We start from the raw sequence: 23,814 nt of genomic DNA, 5'->3' as shown, positions 1-23,814 counted from the left end.
GGTCGCTATGGTAACGTTTACATATCCCTTCAAAATAAGATACAGATGCGCCACAAAAACGAGCTTTTTACTTTCGTGAAAATTTTAACTCACGATAAAGACTAACGGAGCCCTGAGCTTGTTTCTCTGCAACCAGACGGTCCCATCAGGGAGTGATGGAGACAATGACACCCAAAGTTTTGCTTATATCCACAGCCTGCTTGGTCTCTACGAGGTGAGGCAGTTTGAAGCTTCATTGCCTCATTAGCTGCCGGTCCTGCATGTTACTCAGAGCGGCTTGTAATGTTTGACTCACCTACCAGTCCGGGATAAATCCATCCTCCTGTCTCTTCTCTGGGCCTTTTCCCCTTTGCAAAGAAACTTTCCAAAGACATCTGATCTGTTTCTTACTCATTTTGCTGCTTGTGGGCTCAGTGTTGGCGAGCAAGTAACTGAGAGAATCCGGTTAAAGGATTTTCAAAATAAAAGATCCTCCAGACTCAATACATATAACGGAAATATTTAATTATTTCTTGTGCGGCCCGGTAACCAGTGGCGCAAAAAGTGTGTATGCAGCGCATGCAACGCATAGGGGCGCAGCACCAGAGGAGGCGTCAAAACCCCGTCTGGAGGGGCGGCGCCCCGATGATGCCTTCCCATACACTTCACCGCGCCCTTACGCTCCTTCACCTCGTGCACGTGTGAATGTAAATGTAGCAAGTTTTACCTTTCACGTTTCTTTCTTTCGGGGGAGGGGGAAAAGGGGTATTTATGTTTTTGCATCCACCTGAATAACATGTAGTTGCGCCCCTGCCGGTACCAATTGGTCCACGGACCGGTACCGGTCCATGGACCTGGGATTGGGGACCACTGGTTTAAGGTACCTAGCCTGTTAATCAATAGATCTTCTTCAATTAAATGAAGACAAAACTGATGGAAATAATTATATTTGCATCTCCAAAAATTTCTTGGATATAAGAGAATTGTGGCATTTGGGGTTGGCAGAAAGCTGGAGTAGCTCTGTATTTTCATTCAGAATTTATTCTTTTTCAGACTTTTATTCCATCTCGATTGTCTTAAAATATCGCTTTCTTAAGAATCAATCTGTCTTGTTTTGGATACTGTTGTGGAGAATTATCCGTGCTCCATGCTGAGTTCTTGATGTATGAGGTTATAGAAGAGTCAGTGAGTTGAATTCATGAATTCCATTTATTAATACCAAAATACACCTGGTCCATTTCATATGACACCTTTAATTGGTAGCAAGTCAAAATGGCCCCCAAGAACGGGTTGTGATCTCTTTTGTTAGCCTCTAGCTAAGTTTTGCCCCATAGAGGGCTGTCCCTAGTGTGTCCTTTCCTCTACCCATAGCTCTCATTTGCATTTCCTAACATGTCCTTTCCTCTAGCTTTAGCTTAGCAACTAGCTAACGGAGATAGAAGGAAAACGCAGAATTATTTATTCTCATCATTGTGTGGTTGGTCTGATTTTTCTTTTACTCGCTTTGACCAACCTACTATGCTTTCTCTAAAGTTTTCAAAGCTCACATTATGCTAACTTGTATTAGCTACTTTTGGCAATTTTTGGCAGAACATGACAGGTGATGTGATAAGAATTCAAAGTAAATCTTACAAACTCATATAGGCTTAAAGTCAAAAGCATTTGTATTAATTAAAAATTAAATTAACAAACAGAAACTGCAAACAATTCTGTGACTAAGAATAACAGTAACTGGAACAGAGTTAAGCATGGTTTTATGATTTTCCACAGAAAACGAGAAGTTAAGCCTAAATAAAACACACGGTGCATTTTTGCTGCACAGCTTCACTCCACAGATCCAACAGTGATACACAAAATAAATCAGTTCATTAGTTTGTATTGGACATTTCAGTCTAGAGCAGAGGGACACAAAACACTATCTGGGTGTGTCATGGTGCAGAGAGACTTACTGTTCATTTATAACAAAGATGCAGTTGTCTTGGGATGGGATGCCTGACACTGGATGCTTGCAGGTCACTTTTCTTTCATTGTGGCTGAAAGAAAACAGAGAAATACAAAATCTAAATGTTAGAACATGTCAGGTTAATGACAAAATAGTTTAAATCTTTCTACAGAACTGGTAGTTAAAACTGAAATCAGAACCAGTTCTGCAACATAAAAGTAGCTTAGCTTCCTACTGACATCATAAATCATAGTATTACTGCAAACCTTATCATCAACAAGCACACATATGCACACCTGGAGCCATGTGTGATTCTGAATTTAAGCATTATGTTCCTGTTACAATGTTAAAGTAGATATCCTGCATCCACAGCTTCCAAAACCCCCGAATATTTAAATGTCCCAGTCTGAAGAAGCCTGCATCTGAGCAGTCCACAGCAGCCTGTGCAGGTTAGTGAGGACAACATCACAACATCCTCCAGCTCTGTCCGCCAATCTGAAAAACTTCCTGTCCTCCTTTTCCTTCGCTTTCGTCTGGTCTGTTTCAGTCCTGTTCTTGGCTTGTCTCTGTTTTGACTGTCACTGGTGTGGGAGGCAATGTTTTGTTTTCTTCATATTTTTCGGTTCTACTTCTATTGGTCAGATGCTGCATCACGAGAAAACTGCTGACTCTCTCATTCTTTTCACGAACACAGGAGGCTTGTTATCAACTCTAGAAACCTCATAGGCAAACAACAGAAAGTTTGACCTGAATGATGCTGAGCCTCTTAGTCTGCAATAGTAATTTTTTATTTTTAAACACTGGGGAACATTGTTGTCCTTCTTTCATGGTTTTTAAAATTTCTCTCCCCTGAACTCGTAATGTACTTTCTTCAAGAAATTAAAAAATATATGTGCTTTAATATCTGACTTGTTCTTACTACTTATATTATTTGAACATTTGGAATTTGAAAACATCCATTAATATTATTGTGTTGGACTTCAAAAATATAGAAATTTTGCTCTCCAGATACTGTATTCTAACTTTTGAATTATTCTTATTCTTGTGGATAGCCAAAACTTCACCACAGATGTCAAAATGTATTTAATTGAAAGTTTATAAATAACTAAGTAAATTAGGGATTTCGAATTTATCCAGAAAATATATTTTAGGTGTCCTTATCCACAGTGGAACATGTCCTGTGTCCACATGGACTGAAAGGCCCCTCAACAAGGAAGAAGCCAGATTGCAGTTTGCAAATGTCCACACAGACAAAGACCTTCATTTATTGAGACGTCTTCTGGTCTGATAGAATTAAAGTTGAACTGTTTGACCACAATAACAATTAAAGCTCCGCGGAGCCTCAAGCGGCCCTCGCAGCCAAGCGCCGCTCAGGCCTATAACCACCGCGGATGTTCCAGCACCGCCTCCCGCCAGCCACCGCCGACGCCCGCGCGCCGTCCTCCATGCGATCTGCTTCGATGCCTTCGGCAGCGTTCCCTGGCGATGCACCCAAAATCTGGAGCAGATTGGGCCATGTGGGAAGGAGATACAGCTGTTTGATTAACCTAAGGGGCGCGGTGGAGTCAAATTGCAATTAAACTCTATTGGGCTCCTTAGAGGTTCACAAGTGTTACTCATAAAAAGTGTGTTGCAAATGGGATGATGCGTTTGTGAATAAGAGACGATCGTATGCATATCGCGAGGGACAGCCATTTTGCCACGCCCCCACAGGTCAGTAGAGTTCATCATGACAGGTCATTATCATGTCATTTTATGTCAGTCTGCAAAGGATGAAACCCATATGAATTAGAGAGTAAAAGCAAGACATACAGTAGAAAAAACAGGTGACTTCCTGTCGGAAGTGGGCGGGGCTAAGGTGATGTCGTCAATCAACCACCTAACTGTGATGAGGGCTGGTCTATAATGAGACATAGAAAGTCTGATGCAGCTCTGACCTCGTATGTGCATGTTATCTCACTTTCATGATTTATGGTGAATAGTCAAATTTTTGTATTAAGCCACGCCCACATGCTTTTACATACAAAAATTCCTGTGATAACTTTGAACCTTTAATGTCTCAACTCTCTGCTGACTGAGTTTGAAGTCTGTATCTCGAAAGCTGTAGGAGGAGATAGATCAGATGCGACGTCTATGAAAAAGAGGAAATGGCGGATTTTTATCCAAATTGGCCGACTTCGTGTTGGGTTTGCACCATTGCTCCAAGAGACTTTTTTGTAGGTCCTGACATTATACACATGTGTACCAAGTTTCATAATTCTAGGTTAAAGCATGGCTTGGGGCTGATTATTTAAAAAATTCTAGGGGGCGGTGTAGAGAAATTAGGCCACACCCATCAACGACTGATATGGATTCCTGTTCGGGGATGAATAAGGATGCATCTTAGTGAGTTTGGTGCAGCTGGGCTGAAACATGTGGAATCTAGAGCCAAACGTATGGCAGCGGCGTTACCTCTGCTTCGCCGCGCTGCCACGGCCACGCCCTCTACTGAAAACTCTTGGCGCTTTAAAGCAAGTGAGACCAACATGTTATCTGTCATCCAACACAGAATCATCTTGATTAGGTCGAGAGAGCCAGAGATTGAGCTGTACAAGTCAAAAAAAGGCACTTCCTGTTCTGGGGGGGCGGGGCTTAGATGACGTCAGACTATGACGACATAGGATCGTCAGGCATCCCACCAGGATCAGTCATGTCAAGTTTGGTGCAGCTAGGCTCAAAATTGTGGAATGTACAGCCAAACGTATGGACATGGCGTTACAGGTCACTTCGCCACGCCGCCACGCCCACCTGCTCCATCAAAACCAAACAGGGTTGGAATCCGTGACACACCAACATGTTTTCTGTCTGTGGACACAGTTTCATGTTGATTAGGTCAAAGGGGTCAGATAGCGACCGTTTAGAGTAAAACATGACACTTCCTGTTCTCAAGGGGCGTGGCCTAAGTGATGTCATCATTTTACCATTGGATATTGTAGGGGATCCGATGATGATCAATCACTGAAAGTTTGGTGCCGCTGTGAATTTTTTTGTAAAAGTTATAACCGTTTTCTTTTTCATGGCGACTAGGTGAACTTTGACCCCAGGTAACCCCCCTTGAGGAAGGTCGAAAACGCAAACCTTTGATAACTTTTGATCGGCCATGCCTTATGAACGATCTGACCGAGTTTCAAGCCGATCGATCGAAATCCCTAGGACAAGTTCGATCAAATGCGAACCCTGTAAAAGGCCAAAATCGGGTCAAAATCGGAACTTCAATCCAAAATGGCCGACATTCTGTGATACTTGCACTATGACATTAATTGTAAATTCAGAGTGTCTTGGGGAGCTCTACAAGTGTACCAAATTTCAAGTCTCTACGATAAAGTAAGTGAATAGGAAAGGTCTTTTGAAATTTGCTAGGTGTCGCCCTTTAGCCGTTTCTGTTGCGATTTTTCCGTGGACCTAAAAATACATAATTTTCACGCAGACCTGACGCGTCCGCCAAGTTTGGTGAGTTTTTGAATATGATAAAGCCCCCAAAAAGCCAATTTATTTGGCGGAAGAATAATAAGAAGACTGAAGAATATTAAACACTACGATTACTATAGGCCTTCGCAGCGCTTAGCTGCTCGGGCCTAATGATTACATTTGGAGGAAAAACTGTGACGGTTGTACCATCCTGACTTAAGGTATGACGGTGGCAGCATCATGTTGTGGGGCTGTTTGGCTGCAGGAGGAGCTGGTACATTTATAAAACAAAAACATGACAAAAGAACATTATGTGGAAATATTGAAGCAACATCTAAAAACATCAGCCAGGATGTAAAAACTTGGGCACAGATTACTCTTCCAAATGCACAATAACCCAAAGAGTAAAACCAGACTGGTGACAAAGTGGCTCAAGAACAACAAACTCAATGTTTTGGTGTGACCATCAAAAAACTCTGATTTGAATCCTGTGGAGAAGTTGCAGGTAGACCTGACATGATTTAGTTCCGTTCTGCCATAAGGAAACAACTGTGAGAAACTTGTGGAAGGAAATCTGAAAGGTTTGATCCAAGTCATACAGTTTAAAAGACAGTCATCGCTGATGCTGACCAAGATGAATGTGGCAACTCCTTCAGTGTTGTACCTGGCTAAGTGCTGCTAGTTGTACCCCTGAAGAAGGTACGGAAATCTGAGAATAGCCAGGTTGAACAGCACCGGATCTTCTAATGGAAAATGAATCTGGCCAGATGGACCAGGACCATTCTGGGACAGACCGGGACCGGACCAGTTAGAGGTGAGGTAGGCCTTTAGTACCTACATCATCATTTAAACACAAAAGTGTTGCTGCTCAACATATCCATTCCTTTAAGATCACAGAGTACTGATCATCTGATGCCTGCTTCCAGCTGTCAGATGGAAGCAGGCATCTTGGCCTCTGAGTCCACAGTCTATAAACCTCAATCCAAAAGATCACATTCATCAGAACTGATCGTGGATGTTCAGTCAATAAATCTGCAAGATGTGTGTAATGTTATCATGCAAAAAATAAGGAAAGAAATCTCTAAGGAATGTTTCTGATTACATGAAGAATAAAGGCAGTTCTGAACAGTGATGTAGGTACTAGCAAGTTGTACCTAATGAAGTGGCCAGTGAGTATATTTTGTGTGGCTTAATTTGTCCTACTTATCCATCTAAGGTTTTCCAGGCCTCCATTTGCTGTGAATGAACTGTGTTCAAAGTTCTACTCTGGTACAAACAAACCTGACTGAAAAATTGCAGTAACAACCCTGAACATCACACAGTCCTTCACATTCAAGACAAGAACATGACCTCAACAAAGAAATGAGTGAACGACAGAACGTGTTTGGTTTTCTATTCTCAAGAACAGACAGTGAGATTTGATGTAATATTTAAAATGCCACAAATAAAGAATGAGTCTGTATGAAAATACAATTTTAAACTCATGTTTCTGAAACAGCAGAGTTTCCTCTTTCCCAGCATGCCACACATACTTAAAGGCTGCAAATTGAGGACAAAAGCAACAGAGTTTGTTGTTGTTGCAGTTTTGATGTGGCACTTACACACGTGGAAGGACACACCTAGGCACTAATCCCCATATACACACATTTACATGAATGCACAATCTTTAAAGAATATCGCATTTGTTTTCATGTGTGAGAAATGTCAGCTAATATTTAATGTCAGAAGTTAACATTGTATTTTGCTTTAAATGCCACTTAAAAGATGCCCAGTGTTTAGAACCGGGAGCAGACATGTGTGTCTTCTGCCCTGTGAAGCGTCTGCCGCTCAGCTCCATTCTCCATCTATCCAGGATGCTAACCTTTCAGAAAGGCCACAGAACAGAATATTCTTCTCCTTCCTCTCCAGTAGTCTGTCTTTTCTTCTCATATCGTTTCATTCTTTATTCTTCCCCTCAACTGACCTTTTTCTCTACAATCTCTCAGCTATAGTCTGAGTCTACAGTCTACAGTCTCTCCCCGTCTTTCAGCCACTAAAATCTTCCACTCTCAAGCACAGACCATAGTGGCCATAGTGGCTCTGTGCTCAGTCTGCTTTATGCAGTAATGTCTGCTCCGTCTCGTAACACAGCTGACTAATTTTTGTTTTAATTTAATCTATTCTGAGGAAGGGGGAAAAAGCTCTACAAAAGAAATGAAATGCAGTCTCGTCCTTATGAAGTCAGTGTCCCATATGCCGAATGTATTGCTACAAATCTTGTAAACTTTTGTTTTAATCAGGTCATGTTTGTCCCTGTGATTGAAACCATTTCAGAAAGAAGTAAGGCTTTTTATTAAAAACAGGACTGAAGTTCAGTTTGATACAGAAACATCGATGAATCTGATAGGTTTGGAACTTGTTGAGGACCCAAATGCATGATGGAGATAGAGTTACATGAAGGACTTACAGAACACAAGTAACAGACACAAGAACCAGGGCAGGAGCAACAGTAGCATCCAGCGGTGAGACAAAGAAACTGAAGATTTTAAGTAGATGTGATCTGTAATAAAATCACCAGCTGAGTACGATCAATACAATGCAGAACTGAGGAGGAGAACGTAAGCAGTAAACTGAGAGAAGGATGAACAATGGGCACAGGAGAAACTGAAAGGAAACACAAAGGATCCAAACCAAAGCTAAGGACACAACACAAGAGTCCAAACCCAAATGCACAGAAGAAAATACAAAAAGAAGCTCAAGACAAAGAAATGAACTAATATGGAGAGACACCAGTGACACTAAAATGATCCCCACCTATTCATACATTTTTTGGGAACCATTCATTTTGTTTGATGCTGGTTGAGACAAGGAAGATGGTAGCTTCTGTAGTGAGTGCCAAGACAAAATCCACTGGTCAGAGCCTTGTGAGTCCGTAAAGACCTGTATCATATGATTTACGTAATCTTTAATTTAATTATTTTTTATGGGTATTCAGGCACATTTGGTGTTTTAACTATTAGAATAGAAATGTATCAAGGTGGAGTCTCAAGTATTTGCAGATTTCAGGTATTTCTGGTGGTTGTGCTCCCTGTAAATACCAACACAAGACAGAACCTCAGCACAGGCAGCTGAGGGTCATGATAGTTTTGGATTCTAATTCATGATGACCCTGTTGGAACAGCTGGGAAAGAGTGAGGCACATCCTATATGAGCTGGATGCTCATGTTCAGCACTGTTGCTAGGTTGTACTGTGTGCACAGATGAGCAGTGACATAAAGAGGCCACACAAGCAGTCTGCTTTTTCCTGCATCACTAAACTGAGCCGTGCACTAAATGAAGCTGTCCTCAGAGCCAGGCAGTCAAACAGAGGCAGAGAGACCTTCCACTTTAAGCTTCTCCCTTCAGTGAACTCTACTGCAGACCACCTACCTGCCATTTGAATATCTTGAGCCCCCTTGCCACCTCCCATCACACCAACCCTCTGCATGTCTTTCTTCACTACATTCAGGAACCTTCTCTTCAGTCTTCCTGTGCACCAGAAGCCTGGCAACTCCAGATTTAGCATCTTTTTCCCTACATGCCTTCTGTTCCTTCTTTCCATGTCCAAATCATGCAAGCCTCACTTCTCTGTTTGCTCTAACTGAGCTGTCCTCTGTCATAAAGGTGCAGTGAATAAATCTCACTGAGCATCTGTGGGATGTGCAGGGCAAACGGGTCCAATCCATGTTGCTCCCTGCAGGACTTAAAGGATTGGCTGCAAACATCTTAGAGCTACATACTATAACACGCACTGCATGAGGAGAAACACGCATGTAGTGTGTGCATGAGCGTTTCGCCCAGTAATATGTTGACCACCTGCCCAACATACTACTGGGCAGGTGGTCATAATATTATGCCTAATGTCATGCCTGTATATAGCTGAGTAAGATGACATTTTACCACTATTTAATCCAAATAATTTAATTTAATTTATTGTTGGTTTTGGTGATGCAGTAATCAAGCTTCTTATTGGCTAATATTCATTTCTTAGTTTTCTTTCTGGTCTAATCTGCTGATTCAGATATTTACTTGTTCTTTTTTCTAATGATTCTGAAATGTAAAGTAAAAAACCAAAACTATGCTGCAGGCTTTCTGTCAGAAGTAACAGCTTTGAATAAAATAAAAATTTCAACCAAAATGCAAAAGATTGATGTCCCTTTACTCACACAAAATATAAACATAATGGCATTGTAATTTTCATTTATGCATATAGAAATGTATTATGTAAACAATTTTTAATGTTCTGTGAAAATGGCTTAAAGCATTAATCTCAGAGACAAGTAAAGCTGGTATCAGTCATTTGCTCCAGCTGATGAGGGAAATCTGGTTCTGCTTTATGATGAACAACTGGCTCTAAATAAAGATTCTGTCCACACACTGGAAACCAGGCACAGCAAGAGCAGCAGAGGTCATTTTTTAACATGCATTTAGGAAATGACACCTTTAAATAAGCCAGATGAAAGTGAACACAAACAGCCCTGAGCTGCGCTGGAGCAGCTCTTTGATTCACCTTGTTTTTTCCTGAGAGAAGCCGAGGCAGCCGCTCGGCTCATTCCTTCCTCATATTCTACCATGCCAGCGATGAAGCTCTCAGCATGCCACCGTGAGAGAATTCACAGTGTCAGTGTTTGCCCAGACTCACAGCCAAAAACACACAATGCCAATAAAGTCCACAGCTGGTTGACTTGACTCACCACAGGAGTAGTGTATGTGGTTAAGGAGGCAGGCAGGAGGACGGCTGTCTCTGTCCACTGGCTTTGCTCAGACATTAACGCTTCTTGTGTGAGTGCTGCTTAACAGCCTTCCCTCCCTCGCTTTGCCTCTCCTGGGCTGCCTGCGCCGCTTCTGTTCCACTACTATCAGACAGACATGTCAACGTAGAGCCGGGACACGGGAGAAAAAAATACCCAACAAGGATGTGAAGGCAGCCAACTAAAGAAAATATAACAGATAACATTTAATAAGCTTTATTCATGCACTGACCACAGTGGGGCAGCACTGCCTCTAAATGGAAACCATGTACTAAGATACTAGATTATCTACAAGACATATAGAAACTCAACCATGCATTTATTTTTAATCGCATTGCAACAATCCTCCTGCTGCAGCCAATCCAGAAAGCTGCTGATGTTCTGACTAAAACTAGGAAGCTATAGCACATCACCCAATTCTACAGTCCTTCACTGAGAGAAGAGACTTTAAAATACTGTTAGTTTACGAATCAGTGAACGGTTTAGAACCACAATACATTAAAGATCCTCTCAGGAAGGTCGAGACCTTCCAGACCTCTCAGGTTCTGCATTCAGAACCAGAGCCAAACATGGAGGGCTTATAATACACTTTAATTTATCTGTGCTGATGTAACGATTTAATGCTGTTAAATCAAATTTAACCCTTTCATGGGTAGTGGTCACTACAGTGGACAGCTATCTAAAAGCCATTTTCTTGTGCTTCTTGTGGATTTCTATGTTATAAATGCACACAGACCACTGAAGTGGACACAATGCATCATAAAATACCCTCAACTACTGGCCATCAGCTGCGAATGCACAGCAACAAATTATTTAACAAATTATTTTTGTTAAATCCAATATGGCCAAAAAAAAAAGCCAAACTGAAATTTGTCACAATGCGTAATGACAAGCCACAAAGCTTCTGGGGTAACGTCCTGTGTACAGATGAGACAAAACTGAAGCTCTTTGGCATCACCTCTATGTTCATAGACCAAAAAATGAGGGAAGGCAAGAGAAGAGCAAGGCCCCAACTTTGAAACATGGAGGCTTGGCTGTGCTTTGGGCTGCTTTGCTGCATCTGACCCAAGGTTTCTTGAATCTGTGCAAGATACGATGAAATCTCAAGACTATCAATGCATTCTGGAGAGAAATGTGCTACCCAGTGTCAGAAAGCTTGGTCTCAGTCGCAGGTCTTAGGTCTTCCAACAGGATACTGACCCAAAACACACAGCTAGAAACATCCAAGAATTGTGAAGATCAAAATATTGGACAATTCTGAACTAGCCTTCTATGAGCCCTGATCTAAATCCTGTTAAACTGTGGAAGGAGATGAAATACTTTGTGTGGAGAAGGCACCTTTAAAGATGGGACAACTGGAGCAGTTTGCTGTGAGGAGCAGGCCAGGATACTTGTGGACAGATGCAGAAGCCTCACTGACAGTTACAGAAATCAGCTGATTGCAGTTATTGCTTCAAAACATTGTGCAGCAAATCATTAAGCTGCATGTACCATAATTTTTGTTGGGGCTTCTTTCATTAGATAGTTTCTTAAATTTAAAAGCAATACATGTTTTCATACTCAGAATTTTTGAAACTAAAACTGTACTTTTTAGTCTCAAAGTGGGAAATCAAGTTCCACTCGCCGTGTTCCAGCAGCTAATTGTCCATGAGGAAGCTGTTCCATCATCCTCCATGGTGCACTAGATGGAGGACGGCCAATTAGATGTCAATAAGCTCAGTGCAGTTACACACATTCTTTATCTCTTCTGTGAAAAACCAATAACAATGTTTCACCCTGTGTTGCTTGGCAACTATAGTAAAAATGAGAAAAAGGCTATGTTTGAGAGCTTTTTACACCGGCCACTCAGCTGGATGAGCACTAGCGACTGTTGCCTCATTGCACAAGATTCATAGGAAATGAATGAAGATGGACATTTCTACATGAACGTTTAAAACAAAATGACTTCTTAATACAAAAACATGAAAAACTGAGAATCTTCAGACATGTTTGGTTGGAGAAAATAAAACATTTTCATTAGCAATGTTTGGAAACATGCATACGATGGCGGTTTTTACATGGTCTGTGTGAGCAGTTGCCCCGGCCGGCATCAGTAAGGGGCAGGGCACCGAAGAATTAGGAAATAATATATATTTTATCTGTCAGTTGTATCCTGAACAAGTCTGCTACTACTGTATGAATGTGTAGTGGAGTAAGTGTTCCTTGGTTGCTGTGGGATACTGGGAGAATACATTACCTGCTTTGTGCTGCAATAATAATAATAATAATAATAATAATAATAATAATAAAATGCCTGCATTTAACGGGCTGAAGGGCATCAAGAGTGGCTTTCCCAAGACACTATTCCTGCACCATAATAACTGTGTGCACATTTACATTTCAAGCCTTCACAGTTATGCATTGTGATTAATCATGACATGTAGTCCCTTCAAAATCGGATGAAATTATGTAGAAAATCCAGAAGCCTTTTTATTCATCTGCCAAATAAAAAGATGCCAAGAGGGTACAGTACGACTAGCTCTTTATTGAACTGTTCACACACTGAAGGACTCAGATCTGGAGTGTGGACAGTATTCATATAGATCTGGGCTGGAATATGAGGAGAACATCTTATCTGTGAATCTTCCTCCACACAGAAAAAGAATTGTACAAAGCAGGCACAGCGCTGTGTCTGCCACTAGCGGTCTAACTTCAAGCTGCTGTTGTCATGGTTACCCATCTCCACACATCCTCTGTCTGCATAAGCACAGAGCCAGCGAGACATACTCTGTGTGCATGCCAATAAGCTGAGAGAAAGCAGGGAAGGGAACAAGGATGTGGAGATATGACCAATGCAGGGAAGGTGATGGAGGGATCGGAGGAAAAGACAAACTGCCCCTTCGTTCATCTCCTCATCCCGCCTTCAAACTGTCTCCCTGAATCCATCAGATTCCAGGCAATCTACACACACACAGACACACGCACACACGCTCTGTTTACTCAAAGAAGTGAAGAGGATATCTGAGCTGTGATCTAGGCTGACATTCAGCTGTTTTAAGAGCTCATGACTTATGCAATAAATTTTCCCAGAAAAATGTACCTCTGGTTACTGAAAGGATGCTCCAGTGTCACACACACGCACACAACCAGAGAATAAAAGCAGCATCTCACATCCATAAAGCAGTCCTCATGCTAACAAAACGAAGCATCTGTGTAATCTAAAGTCACCACGTCTCTCCCAGGATGCAACAGGGTGGAGAGGGAGCGCCCGGGGTGGGGGGGTGGGGGGGTTGAAACTAAACGACAGGGTGCAGAGTGCAGCGGGAAAGGCAGGTCTAAGTTGATTTCTATAGCACAATTCATGCACAGTAAAGTGCTTTACAGGAAAACATAGAAGCACAGTTACAGAAAATTCATTGTGGAAAATGACAAAAAGAAAAAAAATCACCCATCCATTGTGTAGACACACCCTAGTGGGGTTCTAGTGCCTTGTCTCCAGCAGCCATTGGGTGAAAGCTGAACATTCTAGTCAGGTTGACAGTCCAACACAAGACGATACAGGTATTGATACACAATTCAGATTTCTGCTGAAATTTGTTGTTGTTGTTCATTCTACCAATGAGACTTCTGCTTGAACAGTTTACATCCCCAAAGCAACTGCATGTAATAATCAATGGAGCTGTTTATGGATTGATTTTAAAGTTTATTCAGCATTGAGAAGCTACATTCTTTTCACAAGATCTTAAACTGAATGAAACTAAAAAAGGAAAGCACAGTTAACAGCAATGCATTGACCAGAATTTCTGTAGAGAAGACTGCTTGGATGTGTAGTCAGAGCCAGGAGTTGTACGTTTCAGTGATACAGATGTCTTTCATAATTCAGTAATTAATTTCAGCCACTGCTTACATCCGGATTTACCGTGTCTGGCTTTTAATGATGCAGAATTATGACACATGTCTCAAATCAAGGGGCAAAAGCTGGATAAAATATGACATGACCCTTCAGGTTGCAGAGCTTTTGAAAACAAAATCTCTGCACTTCCATATGTGTGTTAGAACCACATATGGAAGTGGCACAGATTGGATTTTTTGTAGGGTGACAGATCAGCCGTCATGAAAAGGCAGGATAGAGGTTGGATAAAAGCAGAACATGCAGATTAGGGTTGCATTTTTCTGCTGTGTGAAAGTTGCCAGAGAAACTTAGAACTTACAACACACACACACACCCGCACACACACACACACACACACACACACACACACACACACACACACACACACACACTCACCTAAGGACAGTTTAAAGAGACCAGTAAAGCTAACTAAAGTATTTTTGGACTCTGTTAGTAAGCCAGAGAAAAAAACCCTGTAAAAGTCCAATTTTATCTCAGTTAACAGCTTTTACATGACACAAATAATATCAAGTTATAAAGTTTATAGGAAAGTTACAGTAAAGAGTAAAGAACCAACAAATTGAGAACATCTCAAGTTTTCATGGAGTTTGTTCCACTGCTTTAGGGACACAGAAACTAAATCTGCTTCATCAGCTGCAATGCTGGATGTGACACTGGACATGAGAAGAGCTCTGCTGGCAGGACGTATCGCTGTGGAACAAAAAACAACTGGTTACCACATGCTGGAAACCTCCACACTCACTCTCTGAAATATTTGGGCATTGTTCATATAGAAACAATGCCCAAATTGTTTCTATATGAACAATATTTGGCTCCATGAACTCCAGAGTTCATGGAGCCAAAGAACTGAAGGCATGGAGTTCACTTCCATCTCTGTGGATCTTGGATCCAGGCTGCGTTTTATTCAGGGGTTTGATTCAGGTTTTTTTTTTTTTTCTTTGTTGAGTTTCTTTAGTCTCATATAATTATTTATAAGCATATGGACAGGTATGCAGATTAGAATGTTTACAGTACATTCTGAGGTTATGAAGTGACTTTATTCACAGATCTACTGGAGTTCTAACATGGAGTGTTTTTGTGCTTCTGTATGTTGAAATCCTGAATGTGCCAACCAGTTCATTCTTTTTTACTGTAAACAATATAAAAAGGTATAGTGTAAAATGATAAATAAAATATGGACAGCCAAAAAGCTCCAGGAGATACAGAACTTTCTGATGAACTAAAACAAATATTAGTGCCAGTGATGTTACTGTGTGTAAATCTAATCCTTATCCAGCTGAACTATGAAACCTAAAACCACCCATATGTACCACGAGTGCTATGATGAGTGCAGACTCAGAAAGGGACAAAACCAGGGTTTACACAAAACCCTGGTTTTGTGTAAACTGTAAAGTTAGATTCATGTATTTGTGGTCTGTGTTAAAATATTGGCATTTATGAGGCCCCTGAAGCCCTGGGGGGCCTGATGGAGATGCTGACTTAATTTGCATTAAACAAAAGTGCAAGTAATTGATATCCATTTTAATTGTATATTTTGATTTGTTTTTAAGACTAGTTGTGGGTTTAAGCAGTGTTTCACTGGCGATGTTTTCCCGTAACGTAGGAAAGGTGACAGGAAATCTTAAAACGTCACTCGGTAAATAATTACCAAGTGACGTTTTAAGATTTCCTGTCACCTTAACATCTTTTAATACAAAAACACGGTGGACCGCCTCGGCACCCTGACCACCAGGCTGCAGAGGACCAGAGTTGGGGACCACTGACCTAGGCTGTACAGACTGAATGAAAGATACACACTTCAGCATTAAGATTTAAAAGAGACACAGATGACCCCCTGTCCAACCATAGAAACAAGAAAACCCCATGAATCAAAATACCTGCTGTCTTAGTTCTTCTTGTTCCTTTTGGACTTATTTTGTGGCTGTTGTTCCACAGTGGTGTGTCTGGTGTCAGTGTGTGTCTCTCTTATTTAGAGCCCCCTGTGACGCAGCTTCTCCAGTTGAGAAGAGCCTTGTCTCCCTCTTGTGGCCAGTGGAAATGTTAACCACTGACTTATAAATAATAACATACATGGAATGTCAGAGCAGAGAGATTACACATTCTAATAGGACAAATTCTAAGCCCCATCATTTGCTGGCATAACTAAGTAAAAACGTGTACTTAGGTTTTTGACTCCCTCATCATGTACAAGTCGAGGTAAAGCTTGCTGAGGAAATTCCTGAAGGAAAAAACATCTAGGAGAACAAGATGTAGAAACCCAGCAGTAAAAGTTTCAGATCCTTTTAGCTGCAGATTCAATGAAATGAAGTTCAAAACTAATAAATATTAGCTTTTAAAGTTACTTTTACCACAATATACCGACTCAATAAGACAGGGGTGTCAAACTCAATTTCACCGAGGGCCACTTCAGCATATTGGCCCCCCTCAACGGGCCACATTGACGGTACAAATCAGGAGTGCATCCCTGCTAAAACACCCCAGACAAAAGGTTGACTTCCCTCATTCAGTTCTGTAGAGGCTTATAATGAGTCAATGGTCCAGGTGTGTTAGAGAAGGAACCATCTAAAGCTGCAGATGGGAGCTCTGGAAAACAGCCCTAGCATTAATATATAAAAATACAATGCTAAAAATAAATTAAACACCACCTCATATTGTTAAATAACTGATTTAATGTATTGAAATTTTAAATATTACATTTGAGTTTCCATGGATGTAAAATTACTGCTTAGTTTAAAAATTACAATATTTAAATCAGTGTTTAAAGGTAAGCAAACAAATAATAAAAACAATCACATGGGCAGACATTATAGACTTTACGCAAAGATTTAGTCTCAGAGGCAGCTGAAATCAATTAATAAAAAAAATCCTTTCTGAATATCATCTCATGGTCTCTGAACTAAATGCGTCTTTCTGACCGGGAGCTGACAGCGTGTTGAAGAGTTCTGGACCGGACGCTTTGGAGCTTCTGGTTAGGAAGCGCATTACAAACCTTTGGTTGAAATGGAGCGTTGAATTCAAGTCTCCATTGCAGACCAGAGAAAACTAAAGAGAATGCAACGTTGTGTTAATCCATATGATGAGCCGGCAGTTTATCTTGAGGAAATAAATGACGATGCAAAAGTTAATTAGACTGTAACATGCGCAGTCCGCTGCTCAACCACTGCGGACGCGGCGGAGTTTTCTGCAGACCAGGAACCAGGAGGAAGTGCGTTCAGACCCCAGCGGGTGAAGTGACATTAATTTAAGTGAAGTCGCTTAGATGTAGATACATTTATCTGCTTAATTTGTGATGGGATCTGGATTCACGGTAAATATTAGCTAAACCACATAAAATGCGACTAAATAGCCGATGTTAATATGAGTGTAATTTCACGGATAAAAATAGTACATGACCGATTTTTATTTTATTTTTTATGTTGTCGGTCAAGATAACGGATAACAAAAAAGTCTAGCGCCACCTGCCGCCCTGACACCAACTCACACATCTTCATTCAGTCTTACTTGTAAGTCGATGTTTCTTTTCTTGGACGTTTTGATGTTAGCTTGTCGATGTCTCAGTTTTATTCGCTGCGAAAATCAATAAGTAGCTTAAGGTGACTCTGCTGCTCTCTAGTGGCGAGAAGCGGTAATGTTGGCTGGTAACAATCGGAATGCATTGTGGGAAATGTAGTTTGTAGTCAATTCGTGCTCAAAACGTATTTTAAGTCGATCATCGGCCTATAAAAATGCTGGGAGGGCCACATAAAATGGCATGGCGGGCCACATGTGGCCCGCGGGCCTTGAGTTTGACACATGTGCAATAAGACATTAGTGTTTCACCTATCAAGACATAACGAAAAAGAACCACCAACATAACTTTAATATGACCTCAGCTTTAAGAAAACAACAAGCTGAAATGGAAAAGCTGCGTGAGGAAAAAAGAACAACCTTGATGTTTTCATAGAGTTGACAGGAGAAGAAGCAGGCAGATGCTATTAATTAAATCTATCTGACTGACCACTCATCACTGGGAATTTCTCCTCCGGAGTTTTACGCCTTCCAGCACACAGTGTCTCTGGACTCACAAAGAACGAATCTCTATCATTCTAGAGTCCAAATGTAAGGCCATCTGTCTAACACTTAAATATTGTCCTAAACAAGCAAAGCAAAGTGTTGTAATGGTCCAGTCAAAGTCCAAACTTCAACTTTATTGAAATGTCGTGCTGGGACCTTCAGAGAGCTGAGCAGAACGGAAGTAACATTGGAAAGAGGAAAGGGCCAACACTGTTCCCCGACTCATCAGCCTGCTGCTGTAGTATGTCACTTTTATAAAAAATATTGTTTTATACATTTGTTGAATGTGTCACTATGTCATAGAGATGGATGATGAAATGTGTCAAATTATTCTAAAACACATTCACTCATCAATTTGTGCCCAACAGAATTCAGTGTAAAGTCGTCCATAGAGTAAACTGGTTCCAATCTTTCCTGATGTGGTGTGAAGTGTGGCCATGTGTTCTGGACCTGTCCTCCTCTATTCCAATTTTGGGAATTTGTTTTTGACTCACTTTCTGTAATCACCTCGACCACAGTATAGTCATCTCCACTCGCTGCTTTATTTGGGGTCCTCCTGAAAAAACAGTTACTGTCACCCCATCATGCTGACCACCTAGATCAGGGGTGTCAAACTCCAGTCCTCGAGGGCCGCTGTCCTGCAGTTTTTAGATGTACCACAGGTACAAAACACTGGAATGAAATGGCTTAATTACCTCCTCCTTGTGTAGGTAAGTTCACCAGAGCCTTGCTAATGACCTAATTATTCTATTCAGGTGTGGTGCAGCAGAGGCACATCTAAAAGTTGCAGGACAGCGGCCCTCGAGGACTGGAGTTTGACACCTGTGACCTAGATGTATTATACTGATGCTTTGGAAGAATCCTCTTCCACCCACACATTCTCATAAAAGATGCCCTTTTGTTCATGAAACTGGAAAAAAATAGGTATTCTCTCAAAGGCTCTGAAATCACATTTTCAAGAATCTGGTCACTGGTTTTGAACCATGTTATGTGTTTGACACTTGATGTGGCGCTCCACTTACTTATCTAGATGTAACTGTGCATACCCTTTGTCTAACCCTTTAAATGCCCTGTTTTGTTTTTGTACTTTTTGTAACCTTTATTTTTTCTGTTTATTCTTTTATCCAATTAAATCAGTATTGTAATAATTGTGTTTATTATTCTGATTACAGTTTTATGATGTATCTGGAATTTGTCTGTTTTGGTGTTCATTGTTGTGTGAAAATTTTAAAATATAAAATAATTACAAAGAAAGACCCCAGGATGGGACTTGAACCCAGAATCTTCTGTCTGCAACACAACCAGGCTACCAGCTGCGCCGCGGTGCAGCCCCTCATGTCAAACACAGATTTTCCACTTTGGGTTCATTTTTGTTTACTACATAATACTGCTCAGTACCCTAACCCTAAACCTATAATAAATCTGTATTTCTTAAATAATTTTAGAACCTACAAGAGAACAGATTTGTTTTGGTAAAGCCACTTTATTACCACGACTACAAAGTATTCAACAAAAAATGTTGTTACATTTTCAAAATTCATTTCAGGCATGTTTCTGTTGTCTTACAGCTGACAAGGTGGGTAAGGGGAGAATTCATCTTTTTGAACTTCTTGGGCTAGATGCACAATATGTTTTGGTGGAGGCAGCATCATGCTGTGGAGATGCTTTTCTATATCAGAAACAGGGAAGCTTGTCAGAGCTGATGGGAAGATGGATTGAGCTAAATCCAGAACAATCCTGGAAGAAAACCTGTTGGAGATTAAAGAGGACTTTAGGCTGGGTTGGGGTTTCATCTTCGAGCAGGACAACCACCAAAATCTCCAACCATGCCACACCTTTCAGATACCTAAAAACAATGCAGAATACAGAGGATGATTTTGCGCCACTTTATCCCCAAGTTTTGTCTTCTAAACCAGCCTCCAAGAGGAGCTCAACTGCTTCCCCTATTTCCACATAAAGGTGTTCTAAGGAAAGCAGAACCAGTAGCAACTGCTGGTCCTGTGGTGAGGTTTCTTTGGGACCATGGTTGGCCAAATGTAAAATAAACTTCATAATTTGCTCAAGAAATTTGAATGCCAGATCTTTCAGAAAAGATTAGAACAAACCAAGATGAGAACCAGACCAGGAGCAGTCATCCATCCAGCTGGAAGCCTTCAGCTTCAAAGTTCCAAAGAAGAACTTTGGGTGGAGGGCACAGAGAGGGCTCAGCACATTTACAGGAGGGGAAACAGGGGATGGGGGCAAATTTTTATTTGCCTATGAGCGTCTGATGTGTTTCAGCCGAGTGTACAGACTCCATTATGAGTCCGTAATTAAAATGAGGGAAAAGAGGAACAGCCCTGCAGCTTCCCAGGAGAGCTGCCCTGATCCGCTGCACTCAGGCACCAAGCACCACCAGCAACCAAATCAGCCAATGGCTCCACCCTGCCTTCCTCCAGATCACTGTGATTAGTGTGAGGAGGAGCGTGGGGGGAGACCAGAGGCAGGGGAGCTGCAGGAAGGAAACACAAGTCAGATAAAACTCAGTAATCTTTGATTTCTGTTGAAAGTTTAAAGGGAATGTTCTTCCTTGTGATTCCTTGTAAAGCACATGATTCATTGCAACTGGAATGTGGTCATCACAGAGTCTTGAAGCGATAAGAGCTTAATGAAAAAAAGATCATCTCTCTGCATCTCAGTCGAGGAACATGTCATGCTTTTCTGATATGTTGCCTATTCTTTCAAACATGTTTGTTCTCATAACCTCTGCAACCTGCACAGTTAAAAGGCTCTACTGGAAAGAGTACATACTGGAATTAATCATTTGTTTCAGAGCATTAGGATCACTTGCCTATCTACCGGTGTGGATAGGCTTTAGCTCTGACTTATGGAGCTATGGTCTCATATCTGGACTCCTGAAGCTGTGCACAGTTATCCTTTAAGTTCTGGAAGTAGTAGTGTTTCCATGGATTATATGTGTTTGCTATTAAACATCAAATTCTCATTGTGCTCATCTTTCCAACTTCAAACACATCAGATTTACAGACAAAATGTTCACTGAAGTTGACTATATCAGGTGTGATAATAAAGAGATAGTAATTTATGTCGCCTATCTCCAGTCATAATAATATGCCTGATGTGTTAGAATGCCTGAAGCTTATTTAGTTCGCTGTGGGCACCTATGTGGAGCTGCTGCCTTAACCTCATTGTTGTGCAAGGTCATGCAGCGGGTAGGGGGAGGGAGAAGGGCCCAGTTATCCTTTCTGTGTTATTAAAACACAGAAAGTGGTGTTAGATGCTAGATCACAAATTCAAGTTTTCAGTTTTAAAGTCTCTGATTCAATTGTCAAATATCCTCAACAAGCAAAGCAAATGGTATTTTATTTTCTATTGGAATAGTCATCTATTCTGATAGTCAATATTCTAATAATCAACTATTCTAATTCTAATGTCTAACTCAATTTGTAGTCATAAGACCATATGTCTTGTGAGGTTTGTTCATAATTTCCATCTGAAAATGCTAACTGTTTTCCAGATTAAATAATTCATTGTTGTTCCAATGAAAATAACCATCACTGATGTCAGGGCTGCTGCTTACACTTGTTCCTTTCTCTGCTTCCATAAAATAAAGTATTTCATAAAGTCATCTGCAGTGAAACATACACTCTGTGCAACAACAAAAACAAATTTGCTTGATTCAGAGTGAATCTACAGTCTATCTCTGCACCAGAGAGTCCAGCATGGTCAGCCCATGTGCTGAAATAGTCTCTCGTTGTTAGATGTGTGACAAAATTTGTGTCATTTTGTTCTTAGATGTTTATGTGAAAAATAGTCCCAAGTACTGATCTTCTAGAAGCTGTTTTTTCAGCTATAGTGAAGAACAACTGACCGAGGCAGCTAGGAAGTATGCATTGTTGGACCAAAACACTGAACTCCCCCTCCACAGCTTTGGTCAGATGCAGCAGGCGAACAACCCACCGATGCTTTCTGGGATTTTTTTCTCCAGATAAGATGGAAAAAGAAAAAGAGATGTTGCAGCTCATCAGTAGACAATTCCTCTTCCTCTGAATTCATGAACTAAAAACAATCACTCCCCTCTGCTGTTGTAAACCACACATATGACAAAACACCAGGTGGTTTTACATGAGCTCGGCTCAATGGGTCTTGTGGACCTTGCAGGATGTGTGCAAAAACGAACGTCCTAAAACCACGTGAGCGTACAGCCCACTAGTCTGAGTTCATGTTCACAACTGGAAGAATTTAGATCAGACTCAGGAGTCATTAGACCTGTATTGCAAACAAAAACTGACCAACTGAAAAATGTACTGTCTATTCATGAAGAGCAGTGATATCTGAACCTCATGGCTTCACTGGTGATATCTGAACTATACAGGCCAAGGGACAGCAGAGGAAAGGCGGCAAACTTTGTACCTGCAGCAAAGTCCACTTGTAATTTTTTTTACTGTTGGTGTCGATCCCTAAATGATGCTTATAAATGTCCTTAAGCCTTTCTGTTAGAGTGCAGAATTTGGGGATTTAAATGAATCTCTGGTTTACTAAGCGGTGCAGCACACTGTTGGCTGCCAGCTGCACCATTTATTGCTGGCAAGAAAAAGCATACTGTTTATTGCCATGGTTGTGATTTTTGCTGTGCAACAAAACCCTTGGATATAACACGACATCGACAGGAAGATGGGACATGAAAGAAGAGACGACTCGTTTATAGAGGCGATATTGTAATGAGAATGGCTTTCAAGTCATTTCATTCTTAATAACAACCATGCAATTCCCTCTGGAACCTCCAGCTAGAGCACCTTCCAAATTGTCCAGTTTGAATGAAAGGCGGCATGTGCGAGCCACACCAAGTAAACTTCAGAGCTGCATGACCACACAGACACTGCAGCCGACATGCAGGGAGCTGACGGTGGGATAGGGCGTGGCCGGCCTCAAGCCCATGTCATTACAGAAAGTATAAACCTGTCTTTGCTATCACTGTAACTGGTGTATAAAAAACCTATTTAAAGTAAAGCCTGGCAACCTGCCATGTTTATAATGCACTGGGGAAACCCTGATTAGGATAGTTGGCATTCTCATTCTTGCACCTACTCTAATGTTGGGGCACAAATAATAGAACAAGGAAACTGCTTTATGTCAGAAAGATGCTACACAGACATGGCAGAACCAAGTTGTGCTATTTTAAATGATTAGCACTTCAATTTTTAGAGTTATTTTTTAAAAAGCCCAACTAGGGACTAGTGCTGCAAATTAGCTGTTGCTATTGCACCATGATGCAAACATGGGATGATGTTTTATTCAGTTTGTCTGTGTCGATGTGTGTCTGTCCCTATCAAATAAACTTTATAATAATGTCACCAATAAGAGCAGAGATGGGGAGGTGTGCATGTATCCACCAGCTGGTACACACAACCTGGTGATAGACAGCCACTGCTCCCATCATCTAGAGCCATCGTTATGCAGGCCGTCCTATCTGCCAAGAGAGACACCTGCAGCCATCTTGACTGCTATTTACACTGCTCCAGATGCCAACATCAGCTTAGCGTTGGCTCACCTCTATCAAACCAGCAGTAAACAGTAAAAAAAAACAAAAAAAAAACTTAGAAGGCACTTTGTGAATTATTATTGTGCTTTCAACACCATCATCCCACACATCCTAATCAACGAACTGTTGACCGTCTGTCTCCCATCTGCAAACTGTGGCTGGAATAAAGATTTTCTGAGCAATCGTCTTCAGC

General features: G+C 41.1%; 1 protein-coding gene and 1 long non-coding RNA gene across 5 annotated transcripts in view; both read right to left on the bottom strand.

The window, feature by feature from the left end:
- The window catches only part of LOC106909250 (pleckstrin homology domain-containing family A member 5-like), a 143,690-nt gene that overhangs the window by 74,823 nt on the left and 45,053 nt on the right, over positions 1-23,814 (bottom strand). For all 4 annotated transcript variants that reach the window (XM_088003259.1, XM_088003257.1, XM_088003256.1 and 1 more), the window contains exon 4: positions 1,929-2,012. In XM_088003259.1, the coding sequence (XP_087859385.1) occupies positions 1,929-2,012 (84 nt within the window). The remainder of the gene's footprint in view (positions 1-1,928; positions 2,013-23,814) is intronic.
- Positions 18,577-20,050, bottom strand: LOC148152571 (uncharacterized). The gene is made up of 2 exons (XR_015762206.1): positions 18,912-20,050; positions 18,577-18,677 (listed from the first exon to the last, which is right to left on the bottom strand). It is a non-coding gene; the product is annotated as an uncharacterized LOC148152571 (long non-coding RNA).

This window comes from Poecilia mexicana, unplaced genomic scaffold, assembly GCF_051168715.1.
Source record: "Poecilia mexicana isolate PSO_F unplaced genomic scaffold, ASM5116871v1 scaffold_23, whole genome shotgun sequence".
Lineage (NCBI taxonomy): Eukaryota > Metazoa > Chordata > Actinopteri > Cyprinodontiformes > Poeciliidae > Poecilia > Poecilia mexicana.
Note: the sequence above shows the minus strand (reverse complement) of the source record. Positions and strands in the feature narration are given on the sequence as shown.